This window comes from Pyxicephalus adspersus, chromosome 5 (assembly GCF_032062135.1).
Source record: "Pyxicephalus adspersus chromosome 5, UCB_Pads_2.0, whole genome shotgun sequence".
In the NCBI taxonomy this organism is placed as follows: Eukaryota; Metazoa; Chordata; class Amphibia; order Anura; family Pyxicephalidae; genus Pyxicephalus; species Pyxicephalus adspersus.
Genome location: NC_092862.1, coordinates 34,050,261 through 34,075,564, shown reverse-complemented (window position 1 = coordinate 34,075,564; position 25,304 = coordinate 34,050,261). Strand labels below are relative to the sequence as shown.

General features: G+C 36.9%; 1 protein-coding gene across 1 annotated transcript; it reads left to right on the top strand.

Annotated features, from left to right (window-relative positions):
- Nucleotides 1-23,091, top strand: ADHFE1 (alcohol dehydrogenase iron containing 1). The gene is made up of 15 exons (XM_072411105.1): nucleotides 1-147; nucleotides 3,134-3,221; nucleotides 3,349-3,386; nucleotides 3,935-3,972; nucleotides 4,938-4,991; nucleotides 5,480-5,634; nucleotides 6,628-6,824; nucleotides 7,000-7,077; nucleotides 8,982-9,087; nucleotides 9,165-9,317; nucleotides 10,630-10,728; nucleotides 11,472-11,550; nucleotides 12,823-12,919; nucleotides 15,819-15,976; nucleotides 21,584-23,091. The coding sequence occupies exons 2-15, from the start codon at nucleotides 3,166-3,168 to the stop codon at nucleotides 21,665-21,667; spliced, it is 1,392 nt and encodes a 463-aa protein (XP_072267206.1). The 5' UTR covers nucleotides 1-147; nucleotides 3,134-3,165; the 3' UTR covers nucleotides 21,668-23,091.
- Nucleotides 23,092-25,304: the final 2,213 nt, after the last annotated feature.

Below are 25,304 nucleotides of genomic sequence, written 5' to 3'. Positions count from 1 at the left end.
AGGGAATTCTGCAGCCTAGGAGTGATCAGATTACTACAGAACATTACACTGCTGAATGCTGGGAGAGAACATGCAGCCCTAAGACACAAGGAGAACCCTAAACAGGATTTCAGCCTACAGACTCCATACATAAGATCATTCTTCCAGGTATTATTCCTTATATCAGTGCATTGTACTATCCAAGTACTTTGTAGCAGAGGATCAGTGTATTGCTCTGGTTAATGTGTAATGAAAAGTCATGTCTGCACATATTTGTCATTTCATGCCCCATGTGACATTAATACAAAGTAACTATCTTTAACCCCAGACCTACAATGTTGCTGCAAACACTATTTAGGTTAAATATAGATTTTAATTATAAGTGTATGTGATTTTGTTTATGTGTGGTGACTGATACTTTCTATGTTACCTGTTCAGTATATATAAATATAAAAGTCGGCGATAACAGACAGATGTCATCATTTGTTAAAATTCAGTGCTAGCGGCTCATAGGTGTGAGATAACAGACATTTATTATGGCTGTATTCAGCTGGATCGGGCCATGTTCCCATGTCTATAATGGCATGGGTCCCTACTGTTCTCCTCTCTCAAGATTAGTGGGGCAACAGTGTCTGCCTCTTTGCTTGTCCTTGTGGTGCACTCTACCCCACAGATCTTTTTCATTGTGAGAATGGTTGATATTGCCTGCACCTAAAATGACAAATGGCCTAGTTTATAAAAGCTCCCTAATGCTGGAGAGAATACACGTTCATCAGTGAAACTGGGTGATCTAGTAAACCTGGAATAGATTTCTTCAAAATCATTTGCTTTTTGCTAGCATATGTTTTGAATCTTGGACCAGATCCATTCCAGGTTTGCTGGATCACCCAGCACTGATGAAAGTGTATCCTCTCCAGCCTTGGAGAGCTTTAAAAAATAAGGCCCAATGAGTAGATCAATCATGTTGTTTTCTGAAATAAGTAATAAACGTAACTTCAAAAGTTTATCCGAAGCCAAAACCCTAACCGAAACCTATGGCAGCAGTACCAATGCAAAAATGGCGGGCATTTTAACAACTGAGAATTTGTTTACGTCTTTTCTTCCACCTGCCGGCTGTCACAAAGAAGTGATTGGATATCTGTAAGGCTCGGACTGACTGTACAATACATATACATTGTGTAATATACCATTACCTATAAACGTTTAGAGTTTGCCTGGTTTAATACTAATTACATGGTTTGTTTGTCCTCATATTACATAATTGTACTATATCTATAGGATTCGGTACAGATATTGTACAATTAGATTGGTCACCTTTAAGGTGCGTACACACTTCCAATTTTTATCGTTCAAAACGAACGACGAACGATCGATTGGGCAAAAATCGTTCGTAAAAAAAGTAACCAACGACGCCGACGAACGAGGAAAGTCGTTGGAAACGAACGACCGGACCGGCGGATCGGATTGGACGACGATCGTTGAACATCGTTCGTGTGTACGATCGTTCGTTGATCGTCCATGGTCTGAGCATGCGTAATGAACGAACGTTCGTTCACTTCCTGTCGTGCACATAGTTCCTCTATCGCTCAAACGATCGTATCTATTGTGTGTACAATATCTACGAACGATCGTGTCGTTATCTCTATGTGCAGGATCGGTGCTATACGATCGTTCGTAGATATCGTGCAGGATCATTCGTCGTTCGTTTTCCAACGATAATAATTGGAAGTGTGTACGTAGCTTAAGTCTCTACATACTTTAGCCTTTATTACATTTAAAAACCAGCATATTAATGCAACATTTTCATTTCCAAAGGGTTTCATTTATTAGTGCTCTCTAAGGCTGAAGAGGATACACTTTCGTCAGTGAACCTGGCTAATTCAGCAAACCCGGAATGGATTTCTTAAAAGTCATTTGCTCTTTGTCAGCAAATGTTTTAGATCCATTCCAAGTTGGTTGTATCACCCAGGTACACTAATGAATGTGTATCCCCTGCAGCCTTGAAGAGCTTTAATAAGTCAGGCCCTTTGAGGGTAATACCATACCAGGATGCTTTTCTTCAATGCAACTATATCATGCTACACTGGCATTAAAGCAAAGTGGTAGCATAGATTGAGACTGCAAAATTGGTTTAAATGAAAAACTTTGGCAGTGCATTCATACAGCCTGGCCCTAAATTTGCCTGCGTACTTTTAACAGAGTTTATCTGTCCCCTTGTAATAGCAATAAAAGTAAAATGAACAATAAGATATCAAAGAGATAATGTTAAAAGCCTCATATAGACACACATATGAATGCAAACTATAAACTTAAGTAAATAATAACACACTGTACAAATACCTAATAGCATAAAATTGTCAGTGGCATTAAAATGTTGTTAGCCATTTAGTTTAGTATTAATAAATTCAAAAATCTTCATAAAACTAAACTACAATTATAAACCAATAATAAAAAACCCAATGCTTGTTGACAAAAGTCCAAACATAAATCTGAATAACCAAAGAATTTACTAATCAGGGAGGTGACAAACCACATAAATAAATACTGCAATAAATTTGGAATGGTGGGGAGCGCATGTTGTTCAGTCTGTCCAGGAATTGTCCACTACACTTTAAATGGACAGCTTCAACCAATCAGGAGTTCACTGCACAAGGGTTCAAGAGATAGCCTTTAAACCAATCACCTAGAAGAATAGAGAATTAGAAAAATGGAGGGAGTAATAAAGAGAGATAGAGAGAGAAGGTATCAGGAAGATTGCTGCATTTCCATGAAGGGACCCAAAATAGTTGAATTTTATTCCTTTTACATTTTATTCTCTAGGCCCTCTGCTTTCCAAAAATATGTCACTTTTGTCCTACAATTTTAACTGTGCACCGGTAGAAATGCACATTGTTCAAGAATAAGCTGTGCTGCTGATATACATTGTATAATAGGATTATGCTGTCTGTTATTTATTTGCACCCTACATAACAAATCAAACAACAGTATAGAGTGTGATGGGGATATATCAATCATTTATAAATAACAGACAATGAAGTCCTATGAATTCAGATTATATGATGATTACATAAAATCATTATATGATTTTATGATTATATATAATGCCATTTATCTTTTATAATTTTTAACAATTAAATTTCTCTCTATTCCATAGCATTTTTGTCTTCATATTTGTTGTAAATCATAATGGCTGCTGGGCGGGATAAAGTCATCCACCTCCTGAAACAACTACAGAGGGCATCGTAAGTTTTTTAAACTTTTCTTAGGACAAATTCAATTATTTTTATATTAAGTTAATTTTTAAATTACTGATGCTGTTATATATTGGGAATTTTTTACAGAATAAATAATGCACTATTCTTTCTTTAGATGCAGGTGTCCAGCTCATTCTCACACATATTGCCAAGGTAGGAATAAACTGGTGCATGTATTTTATTGAGTAGATATGTGATATGTGAGTAGATATGTTGATCCAGGGAACATCTGATTGCCTTATGGATTTAGGAAGGAATTGTTTCCCCTGTTGAAGCAAATTGTACCAGGGTTTTTTTTTGTTTGCTTTCCTCTTGATCAACTATGTCCTATAGGGTTTTATATCAGGGAAATGTTTATTTCCCTAGTGGTTGAACTTGATGGATTTATGTCTTTTTTCAACCTGACCTACTATGTAACTATGGAAGTGGTATAGGGAATATTTGAAATAAACTGGGACACACCATTGGACATTGGTATACATACTTATTGGTGACCTGATAATCATATATAATAAATATAAGAATATATGTTAATACAATGGCAGCATCATTAAAAATAACAAGTATAACATATGATGGCATAAATATGCTTTTATAACTTACAATATAATTTATGTAGTGTGTGAACTTTTTATTAGCTGGTAGCTTATATTACTATCAAAGTATACAATAATTTATGTTATGTTTATTATGTATTTTAGCGCCAGCATCACAGATTACAACAGATTATGCATTTGAGGTAAATATTTAATTCATATAAATGTTACTATATTGTTTTGTTGGTGGAGTCATTTTCATTTACAGATATTGCAACTCTTGTCTAAAAAGGAAATAAAATAGCATTGCATTTTGTGTGCATGTTTATTGTGTGCAGTAAAATGATTCGTTTTTACTGGTATACTGATGATTCATTCATAAAGCAGCTGCATATATAGTAATAAAACCTGTCGTTCATCTTTTTGCTATCTTTCTGCTGCAGAGAAGATGGAGACAGCGATCTCTCTGTAGCAATCCGTCACACCCTCTTGGGTAATTGATCCCAGGAAACCTCACAGTCCCTGCTGATTGGACAACTTAAGCTCTGACTCACACTGCCTGATTTATTAAACCTCTCCAAGACTGAAGAGGATACATTTTCATCAGAGAATATGGGTGATCAACCAAACCTGTAATGTTTCTGTTCTAGGATTTGTTAACAAACATAATGACTTTTAGGGAAGCCATTACAGGTTTGCTGGATGACCCAGGTTTACTGATGAAGGTAATGATAGGAGAGCTTTAATAAATCAGGCCCATATGGACTATTTTTTTAAAGCTCTCTAGACTGGAGAAGATATACTATAATGGGAGAACCTGGGTGATTCAGCCAGCCTGGAATGGATCTGGTTTCGGGTACTTTACACACTTTTCAAACATACTGCAAATTTCATTTTACTTTTGAAACTGAAAGAATTTTAAATTGCATGAATGTGCATATCCTATAAATAACAGTCAGACCTGTCTGATGAGGTGGTTTAAAGAGGTTTTAAAATAATGTGTTAAAGCAGTTACATTCAGATTTCCCTTTCCTAAAGCCAGGTGAACAAATGACAATTTAGATTGGGTGATAAGGGTTAATACATTTTCCTGCTGCATATCCTTGTACATCATAATCTGATCTGCAATATTGCTGAAGCACTTGAAATGTTTTGTTTCTTCCACTAGATGGCAATGTCTAACATCAGATATGGAGAAGGTGTTACCAAGGAAATAGGCATGGTAAGAACCCAAGGCAAATGCAGAAAAACAATGTAAAGAATATTGATGGCTATTTTCTAATAAATTATTTTAGTGAGCAGACTGATAAGTATAGGCATTGTACTAGTTCAGGGGTCAGCAAACTTTTTTGCTCCAGGCCGGACTCTCTCTCGTCAGGTACGCCCCTGAAGGAAAATCTCTTTACTCCGCAATGTATATGGAGGAGAGGAAATTTCCCCTTACCCCGGCGGTGGAAGTGTTAACACCGGCCGTGGTAAATAGGGAAGGGAGTCATAACAAGGAGGCTCCGTAGCCGTGGGTTGCCAACTAGAAATTGGCAACCAACTGGAATTAGGCCTGATCGACCAGGGGGCATTAGGCTTGAACGGACCACTGGCTAGGCTGTATCTAGCCTAAAAGCCGGAGTTTGCCTACCCCTGTACTAGTTATTTATCACCACAAAAGATTTGTTACTGACTGTTTTCTTTTTTTCTGTTTTCTTGGTATAGGATTTGCAGAACATGGGAGCAAGAAATGTTTGTGTAATGACTGACAAAAACCTTGTTCAGCTTCCTCCAGTCAAAGCTGTGCTAAATTCACTAACAAAGAACAACATCAATTTCAGCTTATATGACAGTGTCAGGGTGGAACCTACAGATAAGAGGTGTGTGACATGCATCAATTATCATTTTTATTTATAAAACAGGGAATCTGACATTCCTTTGTGGAAATAAATGACTGCTATTGAAACACATTAACCAGGAGTCCATCCAATCTGCCCTTTGTTTTCTCATTGGGTTTATTTTTTTACATTTTTTATGGTACCTTTCATTCTCACTGGGCCCAATTTGTCAAAGCTCTCCAAGACTGTAAAATATAGACTCATGGGAGAACTTGGGTGATCCAGCAAACCTGGAATAGATGTAGGATTGAAACAATTGCCAACTATCAGCAAAGTATTTTTTAGAAATCTATTCCAGTTTTGCTGGATCACCTCCATGATAGTTTATCTTCTCCAGTCTTGGAGAGTTTTAATAAATCAGGTCCATTGCCTCTGTTGGAAGTTTGTCCCATGCATTTTCTACTTTTTCTGTTACTTTAAAAAACAAGGTATTGTTGAACGTCCATCATGCTAGTTTTTAGGTTATATTCCCCTGTTCTTGAGCTCCACTTCAGGTTATTATTATACAGCATTTATATAGCACCAACATATTACACAGTGCTGTACAAAGTCCATAATCATGTCACCAACTGTCCCTCAAAGGAGCTCACTATCTAATGTCCCCACCATAGTCATATGTCATTAGCACAGTCTAAGCTCAATTTTGGGAGGGGGAAGCCAATAAATCTAAGTGCATGTTTTTGGAATGTGGGAGGAAACCGGAGTATCCCCACGTAAACACAGGGAGAACCTGCAAACTCTATTCAGATAGTATACTGGCCGAGATTGGAACCTGGGACCCAGCGCTGCAAAGGCCAGAGTGCTAACCATCGTGCTGCCCGTAATATTGAATAAATCCTCTCCTAAACCTTTGGTAATAACCCCTAGCAATAGCTGTACATGATAACTGACACTGTCTTAATGGAGTTTGTGTGTTGTGTTTAGTTTGTGATGATGATTATGTATATCCAATGGACACTTTTCTTTTGTATACAGTTTTATGGATGCCATTCAGTTTGCCAAAAAAGAGACATTTGATGCATATGTTGCTGTTGGTGGCGGCTCTGTAATGGACACCTGTAAGGCTGCAAACCTCTATGCTTGTAGTCCTGGTGCAGAATTCCTGGATTATGTCAATGCCCCTATTGGAAAAGGAAAGCCAGTGACTGTAACCCTTAAACCACTCATAGCAGGTAAATATTTCATTGCTTTAAGGGGGGGGGGGGGGAATGTCATTGGGATGAAGATCACAAACAACCGGTCAATGTTTGTACAAATAATATTTAAAAAAATCAAATAATTATACCTATGCACCCCATTTATCACATATATATATTTATGACATGTTTTGTCTGTAATATTTAACAGTCCCTACTACATCTGGAACTGGAAGTGAAACTACTGGAATTGCAATATTTGACTATGAAGCAATGAAAGCTAAAACAGGTGGGCTGTACGCTATATTTTCTCAAATCTTTATTAACCACTCTGTTCCGCTCCAAATAAGTGTTTCTGTTTTATTTGACAAGAACAAATCTGCTTCTAGGGAGACAAAAACACTTCCGTCCTGGGGTCAGCATCTAGTTGCATGAGCCTTTCCAAAACTAATACTAAACTATTAATAAAAGTCTGTGCAAGAATCTGAAATGGTTCATTAACACAGCTGAAAGTGTCATTAGAAAAATGTATTTTTTTATTAGATGTACCTAAACATTTCATGACAGTGTGTTTTTTTTCTTTTTAAAATATATTTGAAAACATAGTAATTACCTGGTGATCCTGCTAGTTACAAATACCAACTAGAATAAAGTGGCATCATTATTCAAGCCGATCTTCTGTTTGCACATTCTTCTATCTGCTCAGGCAATGCAATTGCAAACGCTGCGAAAAAGTTCACTGAAAAACAGAAAAGAAGTATCTGTACAAAGCCTGTTTATTCCACCTACACCATGTCCATGACTATACAGTAGGACAGGGGTCGGCAAACTCCGGCCTTTAGGCCAGATACGGCCTGGCCAGTAGTTCGTTCCGGCCTAACGCCCCCTGGCTGATCCAGCCTAATGCCAGCCGGCCAGGGGGCGTTAGGAACTACCGGTGCGGGCGGAGCTCCGGTGCCGCCCCCTTGCAGTTGTTCCCCTATTTACCGCGGCCGGAGTTCATACTTCCACCGCTGCAGTAAATAGGGAAATCTCCCTGAAGGTAAATCCCTCTCCTCCGCAATGCATGGGGAGGAGAGGGATTTCACTTCAGGGGGCATTCCCTGGTGGTGGGCAAAGCCATTAGGGTGGGTCCGGCCTAGTGTGCTCCCACCCACCCCATAAATGGCCTATTGGCCATAAAACTTTGCCGTCCCCTACAGTAAGAGGACATGGAGAATGATCACATAACCACCATGAAGGAGAATAAAAATAGATATTTACTATTATTGTAATGCTGGAGTATATGCACTAAATTTTATGAAATAAAATATATGTTTTTACATATATCTATGCACATCTTGTTGATACTAACAGGTATACATGTGTGTATACCTGTTATACTAAGTACCAATGCTAAAATGCTGGCAAAAGTAATGATATTACCACCAGTGGTTTTGATGTGTTTGAAAAATACGGGTAATTCCAGACATTGGTCTTTGTAACTAGCAGGATCACCAGGTAATTACCATGTTTTCAAATATATTTTAAAAGAAAAAAGAGATTAAAGTTTTGTCATTTAGACTGCTACACACTTTAAAGAACTATTTAGGGCCCTGATGCAAACTGTGAACAGGAACCCTATAGCTTGTCCTTATTTTTAACATCATACACACCTATAGGTATTATGTTGCCATTGTTGAAAGGAAAGTAAGAGAAACTGAATTCAGGGTCTATACTAGGCTCCCAGGGTTGTAAGTATGGTATCTGAAATGTCTGCTGTCCCTATGGCCATACAACATCAGTCTATTGATGGGAAGGACATTTTGTGGTTTTAGACATGGGACAAATAGCCCTGAGCATATTCAATTCATAAACAGTACCGAGATCCATGAAAGGTATCAGCAACAGACCATTGTTCATACATCATCCATCTTTGGGTGACTCTTAGTGTACACCTAAATACAATAGGTGACCAAATGGGTATTTATAAAATCACGTTCACAGGAAACTAAGTTATTTTCTTTTTCTAGTCTTTAGTAAAATGTTAAAGTAAATTATACTGGTTTACTTGTTAGTTCTGGCTTTCATAAATCTTCTTTCCTTTCATTTCATTTTTTATGATATTCAGAGTTAATGAACTTTGCAGGATCTGAATTTTTATAGTGTTGGTATTGATATTAATGGTAGCAAAATATCTGTGGATTTTTTCAGGTATTGCTTCTAGAGCCATTAAACCAACCCTAGGATTAATTGACCCAGAACATACATTACATATGCCAGAAGGAGTGGTAGCAAATAGTGGATTTGATGTATTGTGGTGAGTAAATAGTTCTCCTTACTACGGCCTTTTGACTTTCAGAGCAGCATAATATTAAATCTTATTTTATTTCACAGTCATGCCCTTGAATCCTACACTGCAATTCCCTATAATATGCGCAGCCCTTGCCCAACCAACCCAATCAACCGCCCAGCTTACCAGGGCAGCAACCCAATCAGTGATGTGTGGTCTATACATGCCCTGAGAATTGTTTCCAAGTTCTTAAAACGGTAAGTTGGAGTTTGGAGTAAAAACTATACAGGGAGGAGATACCAAGCATGATATTCAGGATTAAACTACCCAGCTAATATTTTTTGTTTTACCTTGTAAGCTGTGTTTGCATATTGTGGCTATCTTCCAACCCCCTGCTTTCCTTGTTTACCTCTTCTCTATTGTGAATTGAGGGGTAGCAAACCAACCCTTTTTTTAGGTTTATACCACCCACCTCAGTGTTTTTCCTTCAGTATGAGGGTCAGTGAATATCCTTTGTTTCTATTTTAGAATGAGTGACAAGTTGATTTACCACCTATCCCTGTCTTTTACATTGTAATATGAGGGGTAGTTGCATGGTTGGTGAATCGCCCATCTACGTCTTTTTCTTCAGAAATTATATGTACCCATGCCAGTTCTATCTCTCAAAGCATTGAACTACATTAGACTGTGGCCCAGAGCAGAGCCACATATGTTATAGTTTCCTTGTTTAAGAAGGAATTTTTAATCATCCAGTTTAACATTTTACTGTGTGAAATAGGTTGCAAACAGTGGTGAACCAAACACCACAATCTATTAACTTGTGGGATAAAAAGTTATTTTCACATTCTTTATTTTTCCTTGTGGGTGATTGTTGGTGAGACTCTCATCAATGATTTATTAAAGCTCTCCAAGGCTGGAGAGGATACAATTTCATCGGTGAAGCTGAGTGATCCAGCAAAACTGGTTTGCCAGGTCCAGGTTTGCTTGATCTCCCAGCTTCACTTATCGAAGTATATCCTCTTAAGGCTTCTAGAGCTTTAATAAATCAGGCCCAATATCTTTAACATATGGGATTTAACAAAATATTTGTTTTTAATAAACATATTTTGTTATGAACTACCAATTTCTGTCTTCTCTCCCTGGGAGGAGAGGTTGATTGTGTGCTGTGGTAAACTATCCATCCCATTCACTTCCATAGTGTGTAGCAATATGGACACTGGTAGAAGAACAGTGTGAATGGTGGGAACAGGAACACAAAAAGTTACGGCAAACTCACAGAAAAGGATGAATCACAGAAGAAATATATTATAGTCATAATAAGTAATCTAAGGAAAACAACCCATGGCAACCAATTAGACACATCCCTTAAGATTTCTGTTTGATAAATTTTGATTTGTACATCACTACTACTTGTTGACCTTCCCTATCTTATATTGCACTCATATTCTTTATTACTATGACTGTGAAGCATTAAATGATAAATCCAATTACAAATGTATTTTTAATGAAAAGTATTTGTTCTTTTCTTTCACTACTATATGTTTTACTTATGTTGGTCAATTTTTACAGAGCTGTGAAAAATCCAGATGATCGGGAAGCCCGTTTCTCAATGCACTTAGCAAGTACATTTGCTGGAATAGGCTTTGGAAATGCAGGAGTACATCTCTGGTGAGTTAGATTTCATTCTTTGCTAGAATCAGACCTTTGAGATCACAGAACTGATTATTTTAGATTAATGATTGCTTGTTTTTAGTAAAGTTTTAGCTTTAGGAGCCACCTTGGTATTTATTATTTAAATTGCCAGGTCTAAAGACCTACAGGGCTCCTGTAACATACACATTTGCATTTACACAGCCATGGACTGGAGTTTCAAAGAACTGAAAATCTTTTGGTCACAGCAAAGACCAATCTTCATGTTGCAAAATGTATAGTTTAATGCTGGACCTCAGAATTTGAAAAACACACTTTTAATACACTTTTTATTAAAGTTCTGGATCTGCTTCACATTATTTCTCTTTATCTAAGCTTTTGATTACATGGGGAATGCTTACTGGAGGGGGTAGCATGTAAGTAAGGACTGATCAGTGTGCTGGTGCATATCTGGTTGGGGAGTCTGAATCAAATGACTGACAAGACTAAATAAAACAATTATTTTGCAGGTAAATTAGTTTACTACAATATATTTTAAGTATATATTATACTTTATATCTAGAATTTTGCTGATTACTGAAACAGTAATTAGCTCCATGTTTGGGCTTGGCTGTGCCATTCAGGATTGTAATTGTACACAGTTATATTTTATTGATATATTATGTATAATTTAAGGCATAGACAAGGAATATAACAATGAAGGTCTCTATAGTGATGATTTTGGCCAAATGTAATGAAGAATGCCTTCCTTTTGCTTGCAGCCATGGCATGTCATACCCTATAGCAGGCCTAGTGAAGAAATACAGAGCCAAAGACTACAATGTGGACCACCCAATAGTGGTAAGGTTTACCGCAGTTTTATTACACAATCTGCAGTCACAATAAACTGTTCATTTATTTTTGTTATTTGAAGAGCTCTAATGGGAAGTGGCAACTGTCAGAATGCAATTATGATTGTAGCTCCTGCCTGTTTGGCTACTTCTTGCCATAGAGGGACTAGGTTTTTGTTGTCCTTCACCAACTTTTCCCAACCCTTTTAGCCCTGAGAAACCCTTAAAAAATGTCAGATCCCTTGCTAAAACCAATTTATTGGCAGTCAGTAGGTAAAACTGGTGGAAAGTGGAAATGCCCCTGTACAATGATAGCTAGAATGCCACATTTCTATAAAATTTAAAACATCATGCAGCTGACACTACCAAGTGATATTGGTCCCAGAACTCTTTCAGCTCGTCATATGGGAAGTCTATCAGTCACAGTTTGAGTAACCCCCTAGCAGATCCTGGAGGAACCTCTGGTGTTCCTTAGATTTCTGGTTGAGAATGGCTGCCCTGGACAATCATTCATGATCATCAAAGGTGAAATCATGGCATTGGTACAGCCTTCTCAGGACATGCTGGATCACTAAATAACTGAAACGTTCAACAACTAACATTTTCTAATGGGTAGGATGCAGCAGGTACCTCCCAATCATATGCCCCATAGAACAGATAGACTAAGCACTGTACAACATTCTTTTATTTCTACTGTCACCTAATACCAATGGGGCTGCCAGGACAGAATGAACTTCTGCTTGCATACATGGAAGTTACATCTTCCCTTCCTAGCCAGACAAGATGGCCAAAGATCCAACACCTATTGCAGAAGAGTCATTGCTTGGCCCTTTTTTTTTATTTTTTTTTTTTTTTTTTTTTTTTTTTTTTTTTTTTTTTTTTTTTTTTTTTTAACATGTAGTTCCATTAGCTCAGAGGCCTCTATACAAAGCTCTACAAAGTAAAACACAATTTTGTATAAAGCCCAATTGGCAGTGTTATATCTAGCCCCAACTTCGGGTACTGTTGCTCATAGCTTGGTTGGTGTGTAAATATATAGAAAATATAAATAAAGGTATGAGACATTTGAAAAAATGCATTGATTCATTGACCATTACTAATAAAAATAATAACTTTATACAGCTAAGTTTTTGTATTTGTTTGTGGGTCAATATTCCCCAAAAGTGGGACTGTCACTTTGTGAAATGTAAACTGCAATTTAAACAGACAGTTTGAAAAGTAATACCTGTTATAAATGTTTAATAGCTGTTTACTTTCTAATTATTTCCCTATTTTTTACTAGCCCCATGGACTTTCAGTGGTGCTCACCTCTCCAGCAGTGTTTTCCTTCACTGCAGCCATGTGTCCTGAGCGCCATCTGGAGGCAGCTGAGATACTTGGTAAGAATTTCTCCTGAAATGTAAAATATTTTAGGTAAGACTGCTGACCATATACTGTGTATTTGTGTGCAATGCAAAGGGTTATGTGTATATTATGAAATTTTATTATGTTGCTTTAAAGGAAAAATATGTAGATCTAAAACCTGCCCACAAATTTGTAGATCTAATACCTTTTAGGTATTACTTTTATTTATAAGTCTTTTTATAGAAAACATATTGGAGTACATCCTATCCTGGTAAGACAGATCTTTTAAGGAGTACAGAAGATTTTATAATTTCCTGACGTTTGTACCTATGCATCATTAGTACCTATGAGTTTTGTGTAACCTATTTTACCCTGATAGTTATCATCTGCATGTACCGGTAGTATAGAAAACAAAAAAATTGCTGTATGCTATGGATAGTACATAGTAGATAGTCAAAGGTTCCCAATCTAAACATTGTTTTTCATTTATAAACAATTGTAATCCTAACAGAAGCATCTTCATAAGAATTATTTTCCAAATACCCCAGGCCCCTCATTTTGTCTCATTTTGCTGCTTGAGAACATGAAAAGCCATATTTAGTAAAAAATCTTGAAATAAATTCTTCATACTGCCACTTAACAGAGTTCAACTATTTTCATCCCATCCTTTATTGTGTTGGCATTACAATTCTACCACAATTTTAGAGCACAACCACATATATTCTATGGGCACGTGTAAGTTTGGCTTTGAAGATTTTTTTCAAAGTATGATATTGCACATTTCTACAATCTTAAGCTTTAGTCCTGAGCTTTATGCTGTTAAACTAATTATAGTTTTTAGAGTAAGGTTCCACACCACCAGGTTCCTGAAATAGTATTTGACAGGGGTTCTAACCCTTACCCACTCTTTACAGAAAGCAACATTTTTTGGTTAGGTTTGAATCCTGGCCAGCACATTATTTGCAAGAGGTTTGCAGGTTCTTCCCATGTTTATGTGCATTTTCCCCCAAACACCACAATGGAAACAAATAAACTCCTAATGTAGAAAACACTCTGAAAAGATTAGATTTTGGCAAAGTAACTGAACAAATGCCTTCCAGTAATGAGTCAGTAGGGGATGAATCTAGGAGCTTACAATCTAGGAGGTGGGGGAAGTAACACACAATATGAAGGGAGATATGTAGTGGTGGGAAGTAATGACGGTTTCAAAAGACAGAAGAAGACGGGTAGGCAAATTTGAAAAAATGGGTTTTGAGCACTCTTTTAAATGAGCAGAAAGTAGGAGCAAGCCAAAAAGAAGGAGGAAGACCATTCCAGAGAGTTGGGGCAGCTCTATAAAAGTCTTGGAGCCGTGCGTGTGATGAGTGAGTGAGGAAGTCGTTAGTAGGTCATTTGAGGAGCAGAGAGATCGGCTAGGGGAGTATTTTTTTAGAGCGGTGGGAAGGATGGATGAGTCTGGCTACAGATATAAATTTGTCTGACTTTTTATATATTGTTGGTAATTTATGCAGACTAAAAATATGAGCTTTGATCCACAGATATCTGTTAAGGCAATCTAACAAGAAAAAAAAAATCCTAAGAAAGTTTTTTAGTCAAAAGAGAAAAACCTTTTAATTCTACTATATATAATTGTGCAATGTTTTGTACCATAGTAATACATGTAGCTCCATATGATAGGATAATTTTATTTTATTACCATTTTGTCTCCAGTAGCACTTTATACTGATAACACTGATGGAAGTGGAAGGAAAGTGTGTTCTTTGGGTTTGTTTTTCATTTAGATTTGCAAATAGCAAAAGAGCTAAATTGTTTTTGCAAGACCATGCTACCAAATAAAAGTATAACTTTGTTATTTTAAGTGATTACAAAGTTATTGCCAAGCACACAGGCTCATAGCAAAAAATGTTTACCTTGCTCCAGTCCATAGGTGTAAAGAGGGGGAAGAGCTAAACCATTATCCTTTACCTTCTGAGCAATCATGTTTTGATTCAATGTATTAAACATTTCTCATGTGCAGAGAACATATTGCTCTCCAAGCGTCCATCAGGGCAGTAATACAGATATCTCAGCATACAGATCCCCTAAAGCAAGCTCATGCACAGAGTTAGTTGCTGCAGAAATAAAAGAGGAAATGATTCACCACTTCTTTCACATCTCTTCTAACACTGTTCTTATATTTGTGTCCTGAGTCACGTTTATGTTGCCAGTCAAGCACTATTGCCAAATTATTTTGGAATCCCTTCAAATCATACCTGCATTGTATTAACCAATATATTATTGTCCGAATACTGAACAACTACAATGTCGAATTACAACTCAGTTTTACCACATGCAGTCCTCTAGATGTTGAAGAACTACAAGTCTCTGAGTATACTCCTAGCCACTTGGAGGTCATCAAATTGCTCTAATCATGAATATAAATGTTAGACTAGAGCAAATTGATTCATAACATTTAGTTAAAAACATGCATCTGTTTGAAATAGTTTTGGCACAAGATTTACCCAGTTTTGTCTAATTAAAATCAAGTTGTGTGAATTCTGCATGAGAATGTTTATAAACTGTTTTTGCTGAATTATTTGCCATTTTTGGGCACCAGATGGCAGCAGACACTCATTCTCCTGCACAGCATGTGAAAAAGTCTAATCTACAATAAATCTATTATGGAAGGAAATGTTCTCTTTATTATATGAATACACACTCTGCTTGCGTTTTCTGCAAAGTATCAGTTACACATATTAATAATAAAATATCCATGTTCCCCTGATCATATGTCAAATATCATCTAAAGGCAGGGATTGTACTTTCATTAAGTAAATGGGGTCCCTTGTTATGAATGTAGTATCAATTCTGGCAGCAGCATTATCCAATTAAGTTTTGAACAAACTTCCTCCTCATCTTTGTGGCCTACAGTCACATCTTTATATCTTAATTCAGGGGCGGATATTCAGACTGCAAAACTCGAAGACGCCGGGCTTATCTTGGCAGACACATTACGGAAATTTCTCTTTGACCTGAATGTTGATGATGGTTTGGCTGCGGTGGGATACACTACAGCAGATATTCCCGCCTTAGTAAAAGGAACTTTGCCTCAGGTAAGATTTCCAATAATGCTGATAGAAGATATAGGAAGTACACTCTTGGCCCGCACCTTACAGGTTCAAGAATGTGTATAATTTAAAAACGTCTTTTTTCCTGCAGATATTTAAGATATTCAACTATTTAATAATTTCTTGAGAATTTTGAAACTAAAGGACACGATAAAGTATTTTGGGCTGATTTATTAAAGCTGTACAATAATAGAACCATTGCTTATAGAAACACATTAGTGTAGTTTTATTGAAAAGATGAAATCTGATTAGTTGTTACGGTTATAAGAAATCTGTAATTTTGTAATATCAGTGGATAGGGAGGTCCTCTCCTCCTCCTGTGTCACTGTTTGCATCTGTCTGTCATTTGCAACCTCTATTTAATGTACAGGGCTGCATATTTTGTTGGCGCTATATAAATACATGGAGGTTGCAATAATAACCAATTATGGTCGGTAAGAATTCTTCCTTCACTGATGTCACTGAAATAGGTGAATTGCTTTGGGATTCTGCAGCTTGCCATTTATGCTCAGTTCACACTTGTGGTACTTGAGAACACCTGGATATCCACATGTATTGGTTGTATGCAAATATTCAGGGGTTTGTCAGCCGTTTGCTATATTTATTTTAACTAGGTGTTTTTGTCTGGTCTGCATTCATTCCAGAGCAGGCGAATGCATTTTTGGAAGGTTATCCACAATTATTTCTGTAAAACACTGCATTAGATTTTTTTTTTAAACTGTGCTGCCTTTTTATCAGCATTTTTGTATAATGGGTTGTTGGGCCTACTCACACATGATTGTTTTGGATTGGGGTTAATAATTAAACAGCTTTCTAAAGCTACATACATCTGTCAGATAATCTGATGTGTACAGAGATCCCCTGATCAATTGGGAGAGGCCACTATTCACACCTATGGAGGAGAGCACAGTAGTGTACCACTCGCTCATCCTTTCCCCTTCCCTCTCCATTGAATAGCATTGTGTGTACAGCGCTCATGCATTCATCAATCACTGGAAATGATTTTGACGGATCATTTCCAGTGACAATCCTCTGGTATCCATTGGATGTCTGTACCAGGCTTTAACTGTCTTACTGCTACAGCTATAACAGGGTTTTCCAACACAAACATTGGGCATTCCTGATCTAGTAGTTTGGTGTAATAAATATTCATTGCTGTTTAACTATTGTGATGCTGGCTAAAGGTAAAGTGGACTTATCATATCGCTGCTGTTCATATAGCTCAAAGCAGAAAACTAACATTTTAAAGTGAACATTTACAGAGTTGCCAACATCTTATCAGCTGCAAGACTGTGTTCTTGTGCTTCACAGCATTCCTGGTATAGGATGCCCATTGAAGTCCAAGCAAAGTTTCTGGCTAATTTATCCACAGTCTCATTGGTCAGATAAGTCAGCAGTGTAGCATTTGGGGAATTAGGCATATACAGCAGTATGTGGTCTCCCTCCGAATTTAGGAGTTGCAGGGTGAGGAATCCCTGCAAAAGTGCATTCGTTTCCGAGGTGTTTGGACTCGTGAGAACGTTTTGGAGGTTTTTGTCTGCTTGCATATGGTAAGCAAACATTTACGCTAACATGGGAAAGATTAAAGTGAAACTCCAGAAAAACAGCTAAATTCACAGATGAATTATGCATACACTATGCTGCTTCCTACTTTTTTTCCTTTTATAAGTAGAACTTTGCTTGAGTTATATTAGTCTGTGCAAGTTTCAGCATTGCAAGTCATCTGCAGCAAAGTACACATTTGTAAAGCAGATTGCTGTGCATGTAGGTGTGCATTGCAGCCATACTACTGCTTTTCAGTCCCTCAGTTTCTATCTATGCTGCTTATCAACCTGGTTTGTCAGCTCGGCATCCTGCATCCCGATTCTCCATTGCACAGTGAACAAGCATCATCATTTCTGTGCAGTGAGCATAGGAAATAGTAAAGGCACGTTAACATAAAAAATGCATCATTTACTACTTCGAGACGCCTACTGGCAACTGCTAGGCACCTGGGATGGTAACAGGGATAACGTTCTTTTTCAGGGTTTTTTTTTTTTTTTTTGGAATACCACTTGCACACGCAGTGAGAAGCAGTTTTAATTGAAGGCTATGGAAGTGGAAGGAGCAGGAACTCACCCCTGGACACACTATAATGCTGCTGCCACCAACTGCTGCTGCAAAAAAGGGAAAAAATAGAGCCATTTGTTATAATAATAACCTTTTTTTCAAGCAGAAAGACCATGCAGTATCATTTTAAAAAATTTTAATGTGAACATACATGGTAGACCAGGAATTATCACAGCGACCACACTCTGTATACATCTGTATAATGTGTAGAAATTAAAATAAAACTGAAATAGCTGGCAGTATATGCATTATAATTCTTTTTTTAGTTATCTGCCTGCAGTTAACACTTTAAATACACCAATTAATAATCACAATACCAAAACTACTGCAAGGTAGCCAAAGTCTATAATTTTACCAGAGGACTGCTAAGTTGCAAGCTGATCAATATACAGCATAATACACATCACATCATAGTGTTGGGTGGCCTAAATAAAAAAGCAGAGTAATAAACAAGCATTCATCCCAAGAGTAACTAGAAGTGATGGATAATGTGAAGTGCTGTAAAAGTTACACATCCTAATTCAGGCCATGAAATGTGCAGACATCAGCAGGAGGGCCATGGTAGAACCAGCAAATGCTTTGTGATTAACTAGTGTTTCTTTGGGAAGGAAACAGCTGTCTTGTGCTTGTCTGCTGGTCTAATTAGATACCCAGCGATTTGCATGTCTTAAAATACTGACAAGCTTTACAGCACATCTGTTCCAAGTACTTGTTTTATAATTGCCTGCCCGTAGCACTAGTCACCAGTCATTATGTATAAGTGGCGAGATGCAGATGCAGGCAGAAGTAGGACTATAAACTCATTTTCTTTAAATCATTTTGTAACAAAAATCTATTACATATGACTTGAAGTTTATCTAAATGTCAAAGCAACAAATTATATATATCGGCTACAAGTCTAAATTTCATGGCTGCATATTTTTTGGGGATTTTTTTCCCTTTAATTTCGCCTGGGGACATCAGCAACATAATCACTGTCCTATAGTGACCATAGTATTGTACTGTATCTTTGAAGGAGCAGCATTTTCTACTCATAGGCTAAGTACACACATGCAATAATTGTCGTTGGAAGGGTTCTTTCACAAACCTTTCCAACAACAAAGGACTGCACGATGCATGAACCAGCGCTGTATATACAGCACCGTTCTGCTCCATGGAGAGGGGAAGGGGAGAACGACAAATCGGCACCCTGCTGTGCTCCCCCCTTCATTTTCATTATGATCCTTCGTGCATCGTCCGTGGATCAGCAAGGACGGTCGTTGGGACGATGGATGACTAGCACTGTACATGTGCCAGATTCTTGTCTGATATGAGCCCTGAGCCAATTATTGGACAAGAACCATTGCACGTGCGTATGTAGCCTTAGGACAACATCCCCCAGTTCATTTACTTATAACATATCATAGCCATGGTCCATAGAGAAAACTGAGCAAATCTGACAACACTGCTAACTGATAAAAGTTAGGCACCTAGCACAGAGGTTGAATTTCTCTAAATTACTGGCAAGATCGACAGGTATTTTGGGTAAAAAACACTTTAATGGTACATTTATTAAAACTAAAAGGAAAAATAAGTTGTTTATTCTTAGACTTTACATTTAAGTTAGAATATTTCCCAAAATGTTTGCTGATTTTGATCCACATACATTATTAGCAGCAATGGAATTGTAAGGTTCCATGTAAAACAAGTTTTTTGTTGTCCAGTAAACTTTTGTACTTCTGTGTGTTATTGCTACATTTCTCTGGACCTCCACAATGTATGGGGCCTTACTGGTCCCTCAATGTTCAAGAATGAAACAAGGACGCTCCTTATTTGAATGTACAATGATGTCAGCTTGGAAAATACAACAACATCATTGCAGGGGAAACCAGTTATGTCATGCAAGCACACTCCCTTGTACTGCCAACTATATTCTAATTACAAAATATTATGCACAAAATGATTTCATAATTTCTCTATGGTGTCTAATTTAAGGCACCTTTTCACAAAAAGCATGTTGAGGAACTGTAGAGAGTGCAGAGATTTTTCGGAGAAGATATGATTACCTTGTATAAGTATTTCAGCCATCCTTATAGTGCAAATTAGACACTTTTAGTTAATTACAGGAGACAAGAGAACACTGCATCAGGAGGAAAAGTAGTTTAATATCCATCTATGGAAAGCATTCTTTATAATATTACAAGTACCGGTAATAATTCCAGAAAAAGGAAAAAGTCAATTGCTATATGGGAATCAGAAAGGAATTTTCTTCTTACTGTTGTACCAAACTGGACTATGCTTTTTTTAACTTTAACTAAGGTATAAAGTTAAATATATTCACATTTTAAAGTATTTCATAATTTTTGTATTGCTTGAGGTTAATGGCTCCTATTTCAACATGACTAACTGTATAACTGTTGTTCCCTGCCTGTATGTGCCTTTCTGCCAATAATTCTAAAAGATCTGTCTGTAAGCATTATATGCATTTTCCTTAGTTGAGTAGTTTATTTTTTCTGCTTTTTGCCTAAACTCAAAGCTTCTAGCAATGTAGAAATACTGTTTGCTATATTCTTCTAGGGTTGGACCTACATTACAGAAGTTTTCAAACCTTGCTACCCTAAAAAGATGCCTTGTGCAGTTGGGCAGCACAGTGGCTCGGAAGTAGCACTCTTGTCTTTGCAGTTCTAGATCCCGGGTTTGAATCCCAGCCAGGACACTATCTGCATGGAGTTTGCAGGTTCTCCCCGTGACTGTGTGGGTTTCTTCCGGGTACTGGTGTTTCCTCCCACATCCCAAAAACATGCAGTTCGGTTAATTGGCTTCCCCCAAAAAAATATTGACCTTAGACTTTGTAAATGACATATGACCATGGCGGGGACATTAGATTGTGAGCTCTATCTATTGAGGGACAGTTAGTGACATGACTATGGACTTTGTTGTACAGCGCTGCATAATATAATGGTGCTATATAAATACTGTGTAATAAAAATAATACCTTATGATCTAGTTAGTATGGTAGTATCACTAGTTATCTGGGGTATAAAGAAGATGGCAGATAGAAGACCAGCAGAAGGTTGTTATCCAGCAGACAAAAATATACATTTTTTTCCATCCTGTTTCTCTTATTTTTTATACGTACAAAGTTCTCTAATAACTCTCAACCTTCAGATGAAGTTCTACCTCCTATGTTATGCCCCCTAACAGTATGCTTTCCAAAGCTATATGTGTATTACTGCTTGGCATGAGTTTGCCATTTTTTAACAACCATGTCACGTTCATATCATAAACGGAGTTTATTTTATTGTCCTAGGTGCATTCCATGTGCACACTTCTCCTCCAGCAGCAGAATACATGGATTTTATAAGTCTAACTAAACTCCTGGAATATTGTTACATTTCCTTTTTGGTCTCTTTTCACTGCCTGTTGCCAACAAACAGAACCTGGAAACGTTATAACTCAAGGCAAAAATATTCCTCTGAAGTCTCATTATTTTCTGTGTTTCAGGAGCGAGTGACAAAACTGTCCCCTCGATCACACTCTGAAGAAGATCTGGCAAGATTGTTTGAGGCTTCTATGAAGATTTACTAATAGTAAATGCATGTGGATAAATAAAGTTCTGGCAAATTTGTGTTAAATAGTTCTATCATACTTACTAAATTATGTACAAGTTATGAAGATATCACTATGATACTTATTCAAGAGCAAACAGACTGCCTAAAAATAGTTATGCATACAGAAATGGCTCAATTATGAAAGCTGTGATTGGCTGACAGGGTTGGTTTGCCACTTTTTGCAGATGTCACTTGCCACATTTGTTGAGCTGTTTGTCACAATCGGCACTTTCAAATGTGTCACTCTCAGCCACAATGTAAGTCTATGGATGCTGACCACAACCAAAAACTGTGATGAGTGTATTTTGATTGACCCCAAACATACCTATTATTTTTAGTGTCTTTCTAGATTACCAGAACAAATACCATAGTGGTAATTGCTTTTGTTAAACTACATAAAGAATCATCTGAAGGAGAATTTTTCAGACCTTTTACCTACCCCAACATTTACTAAGGTATAAGAGCAGCTTCTTCAGGGCAGGGTTCTCTCCTCCTGTATCACTGTCTGTATTAGTCTATCATTTGCAATCCCTATTTAATGTACAGCGCTGCGTAATTTGTTGGCGCTATATAAATCCTGTTTAATAATAATAAAATCTTCTTTTATGCACATGGTCTCTGATCCCAAACATACACTGGTATTAGAGATTCAGCTTTGTGCCTGCCACTTCCCCTGCCACCCCCCCATCTAGTTCGTGCATAATGATATGTAGTTAACAAGCTTTTTACTGGACCTCAGGAGGAGGGTCACAGTTTCTAGGTAGACTCAGGCGTGGGGATACAGAACAGGATTTTACAAGTACCGTAGTCAAGATACATACACTAAAGGATTTTTTGGTGCCTGTCTTATGGTTTGTTCAGGTTTTGGTGGCATGACAGGTTCCCTTTAAAGCTAAATGAAAGCTAGTAAATTTAATCTATACCTGTAAAGGTAGTGACGCAGCACTCGGTCGTATGAACAGCAGAAGTATTCACTGGTAATACATTAAGTTTATCTTTAGTAACAAGGTCACTTTTAAGAACTCTTTCACATAGGCTGATCATTGACAGTTATTGTCTATTTCCATCCTCACAGAAGTCAATCATTTTGTTTAGGTGCCAGCTAGGAGAATGATAAACCAACAAAGTTGATTGTTTAACAAAAAATGGCTTTCTCCACCATTTCTAAAGGTGTATGCTAACATTCACAAAGTGCCAATATTATTTGTGACATTCATTTCTGTTGTTGGGTGAAAAAACAAATAATATCATACACTTTTATAGTTCTGGTAAATCATCCAAAATGAAGGCTGTACTTCTTTTAATAAAGGTAATTAATTATAAAGGCAAATAGGATTTTGTAATGTGAAAAAATGTAAACTTTATTTTGAAAAAAATAAAACAACCATTTAACAAACAACAGTTGTACATGTAGTAGCAGTATTTTTTTCTCTTCACTCATGTCAGTAAAGCATTATAATTTATGCTTTGCTTAGGTTTTCATCTTCTAAGTACAATAATCCACTTTTCAAGTATTTACTAATTTCAGGGAATTTTTTTAAATTTAGTATTTATGCAATCATAGAATAATGAATTGTAGTAATCACAGAATTTCCTTTTTGTATCCAAGAATTGCATTATTTAATTAAATTCTTTAGGTAAAATCATTGCTTGGATAAACCTGCCGATCACTGAATGAATGCTAGGTATGCGTTATATGGTAAATATATAAAGTATTTGCTGCAAGTACATTCGTTCCATTAGTGTCTTTTTTTTCTTCAATTCAGTTGTGATGCTAGGGAAGAACACAATGAACTTGGTAAACCAACAAAGCTTATTGATTGACAGCTAGGTGAAAAAAAAACAGCAGTGTTTAAGTGCTCTACCCAGAGCTCAGCTTATTGAATCATACCCCATGTGCTTCTCAATAGAAGAATATAATGCACTTAGAGACCACAGCCACAGAACACAATAACTAGACACATGGAGCTGAATTTTACACTATATTATGTTTCATACAGAATTAATGCAGCCTTCTGCACACAGCATATTAAGGGCACATATTGTCACTCGGATTTAGTGACATCCTAAACCGCTAAGGTGGAACAGCGGGCCCCTTATTAAACCACTTATTGCCAGATGTCAGTTTTCATAGAAATTAAAAAATAATTTCAGGAGTGAGAATATTATTTATTTTTAATGCTCTTTTTAAATCTATAGTTTGTTTTTTTTGTAATATAAATTGCGAATTCCCTTACCTGAAATGTACCATCACAATCGTAATGGATGGAACCTTGCAAATAGGCATCAGTATGATTGTGATACATTAAATGTGCTTGTTAGGACCTTCTGGACTTGAAAACTTACTTTTTTGTAGAGAAGTTGCACACAGACCTCAGAGGACAGTGGAACGTGCAGGCACCATCTGTCTGTAGATGTTTTATGAGTAATTGGCATAAATAAGAATGCTTGGGTTGCATCTCTCCTCTGGAGTGGGAAAGGGGAAAATTGGTTCTATAGTGGCTTCTGGATTCTAATAATTGGCTTGCTTGTTTTTGCCATTAAAGTCTCAGTATCACAAATTTCAGCATACAAATTTTGCCATAATTTTTATTGCATGTATTACTATTATTGCACATGGGTGTGTTTGACAGCAGTTTAGGGTAACTTTAACCTCCTGAGCGTTACACTGAGGTCTAGATTTCTGTACCAAAAGTGATCCACTGTTTTTCATGAAATTTGTTTTTTAAATTGTAGACCTGTAACTTACAGAAATATGTCCGAACAGGGGTTCTAGTAGATATTATGAATATAAAAAATGTTTGAAACACACAATCATTTAAAAAAAAAAATTACTTTTAATAAAATTAAAGGAAAAACACAAAAATCAGCTTAAACATAACTACATAAACAAAGCTTGAAGCCATGGCAGGGGGGGTCAGGCAGGCGGTGATGTCCAGGTCCAGGCAGAGATGTCAGAGTCCAAGCAGAGGTCAAAGCAGGCGGAGATGTCAGAGTCCAGGCAGGGGTCAGGGCAGGCGGCAGGCAGAGATGTCGGAGTCCAGGCAGAGGTCAAAGCAGGCAGCAAATGGTCAAAATTAGGCGAAGATCAGCAAAGGTAAGATAAGACACAGTGTTACACACTAGCCATCCAGGGAATAAGTGGCAATTTTTAAAACTTTGATTCTGTATTTGTTGGGGTTTGTTTTGAATTATTTTGTATTGATTGGATACGGGAGTTTGTATCCAATCCAATACAAAATAAGAATTTGAATTTCCAAGTTATTTACTTTTATTTTATTTATTTTTTTATTTTTTTGTATTGGATTGGATACAGGAGTTTGTATTCAATCCAATACAAAATGAGCGTTTGAATTTACCAGTTATGTACTTTGTATTAATTTTATATTATTTTGTATTGGATTGGATACACAAGTTTGTATCCAATCAAATACAAAATATAAATTTGAATTTCCAAGTTATTTACTTTTATTTTATTTTTTTTTATTTTTTGTATTGGATTGGATACAGGAGTTTGTATTCAATCCAATACAAAATGACAGTTTGAATTTACCAATTACACACTTTGTATTTATTTGAATTATTTTGTATTGGATTGAATACAGGAGTTTGTA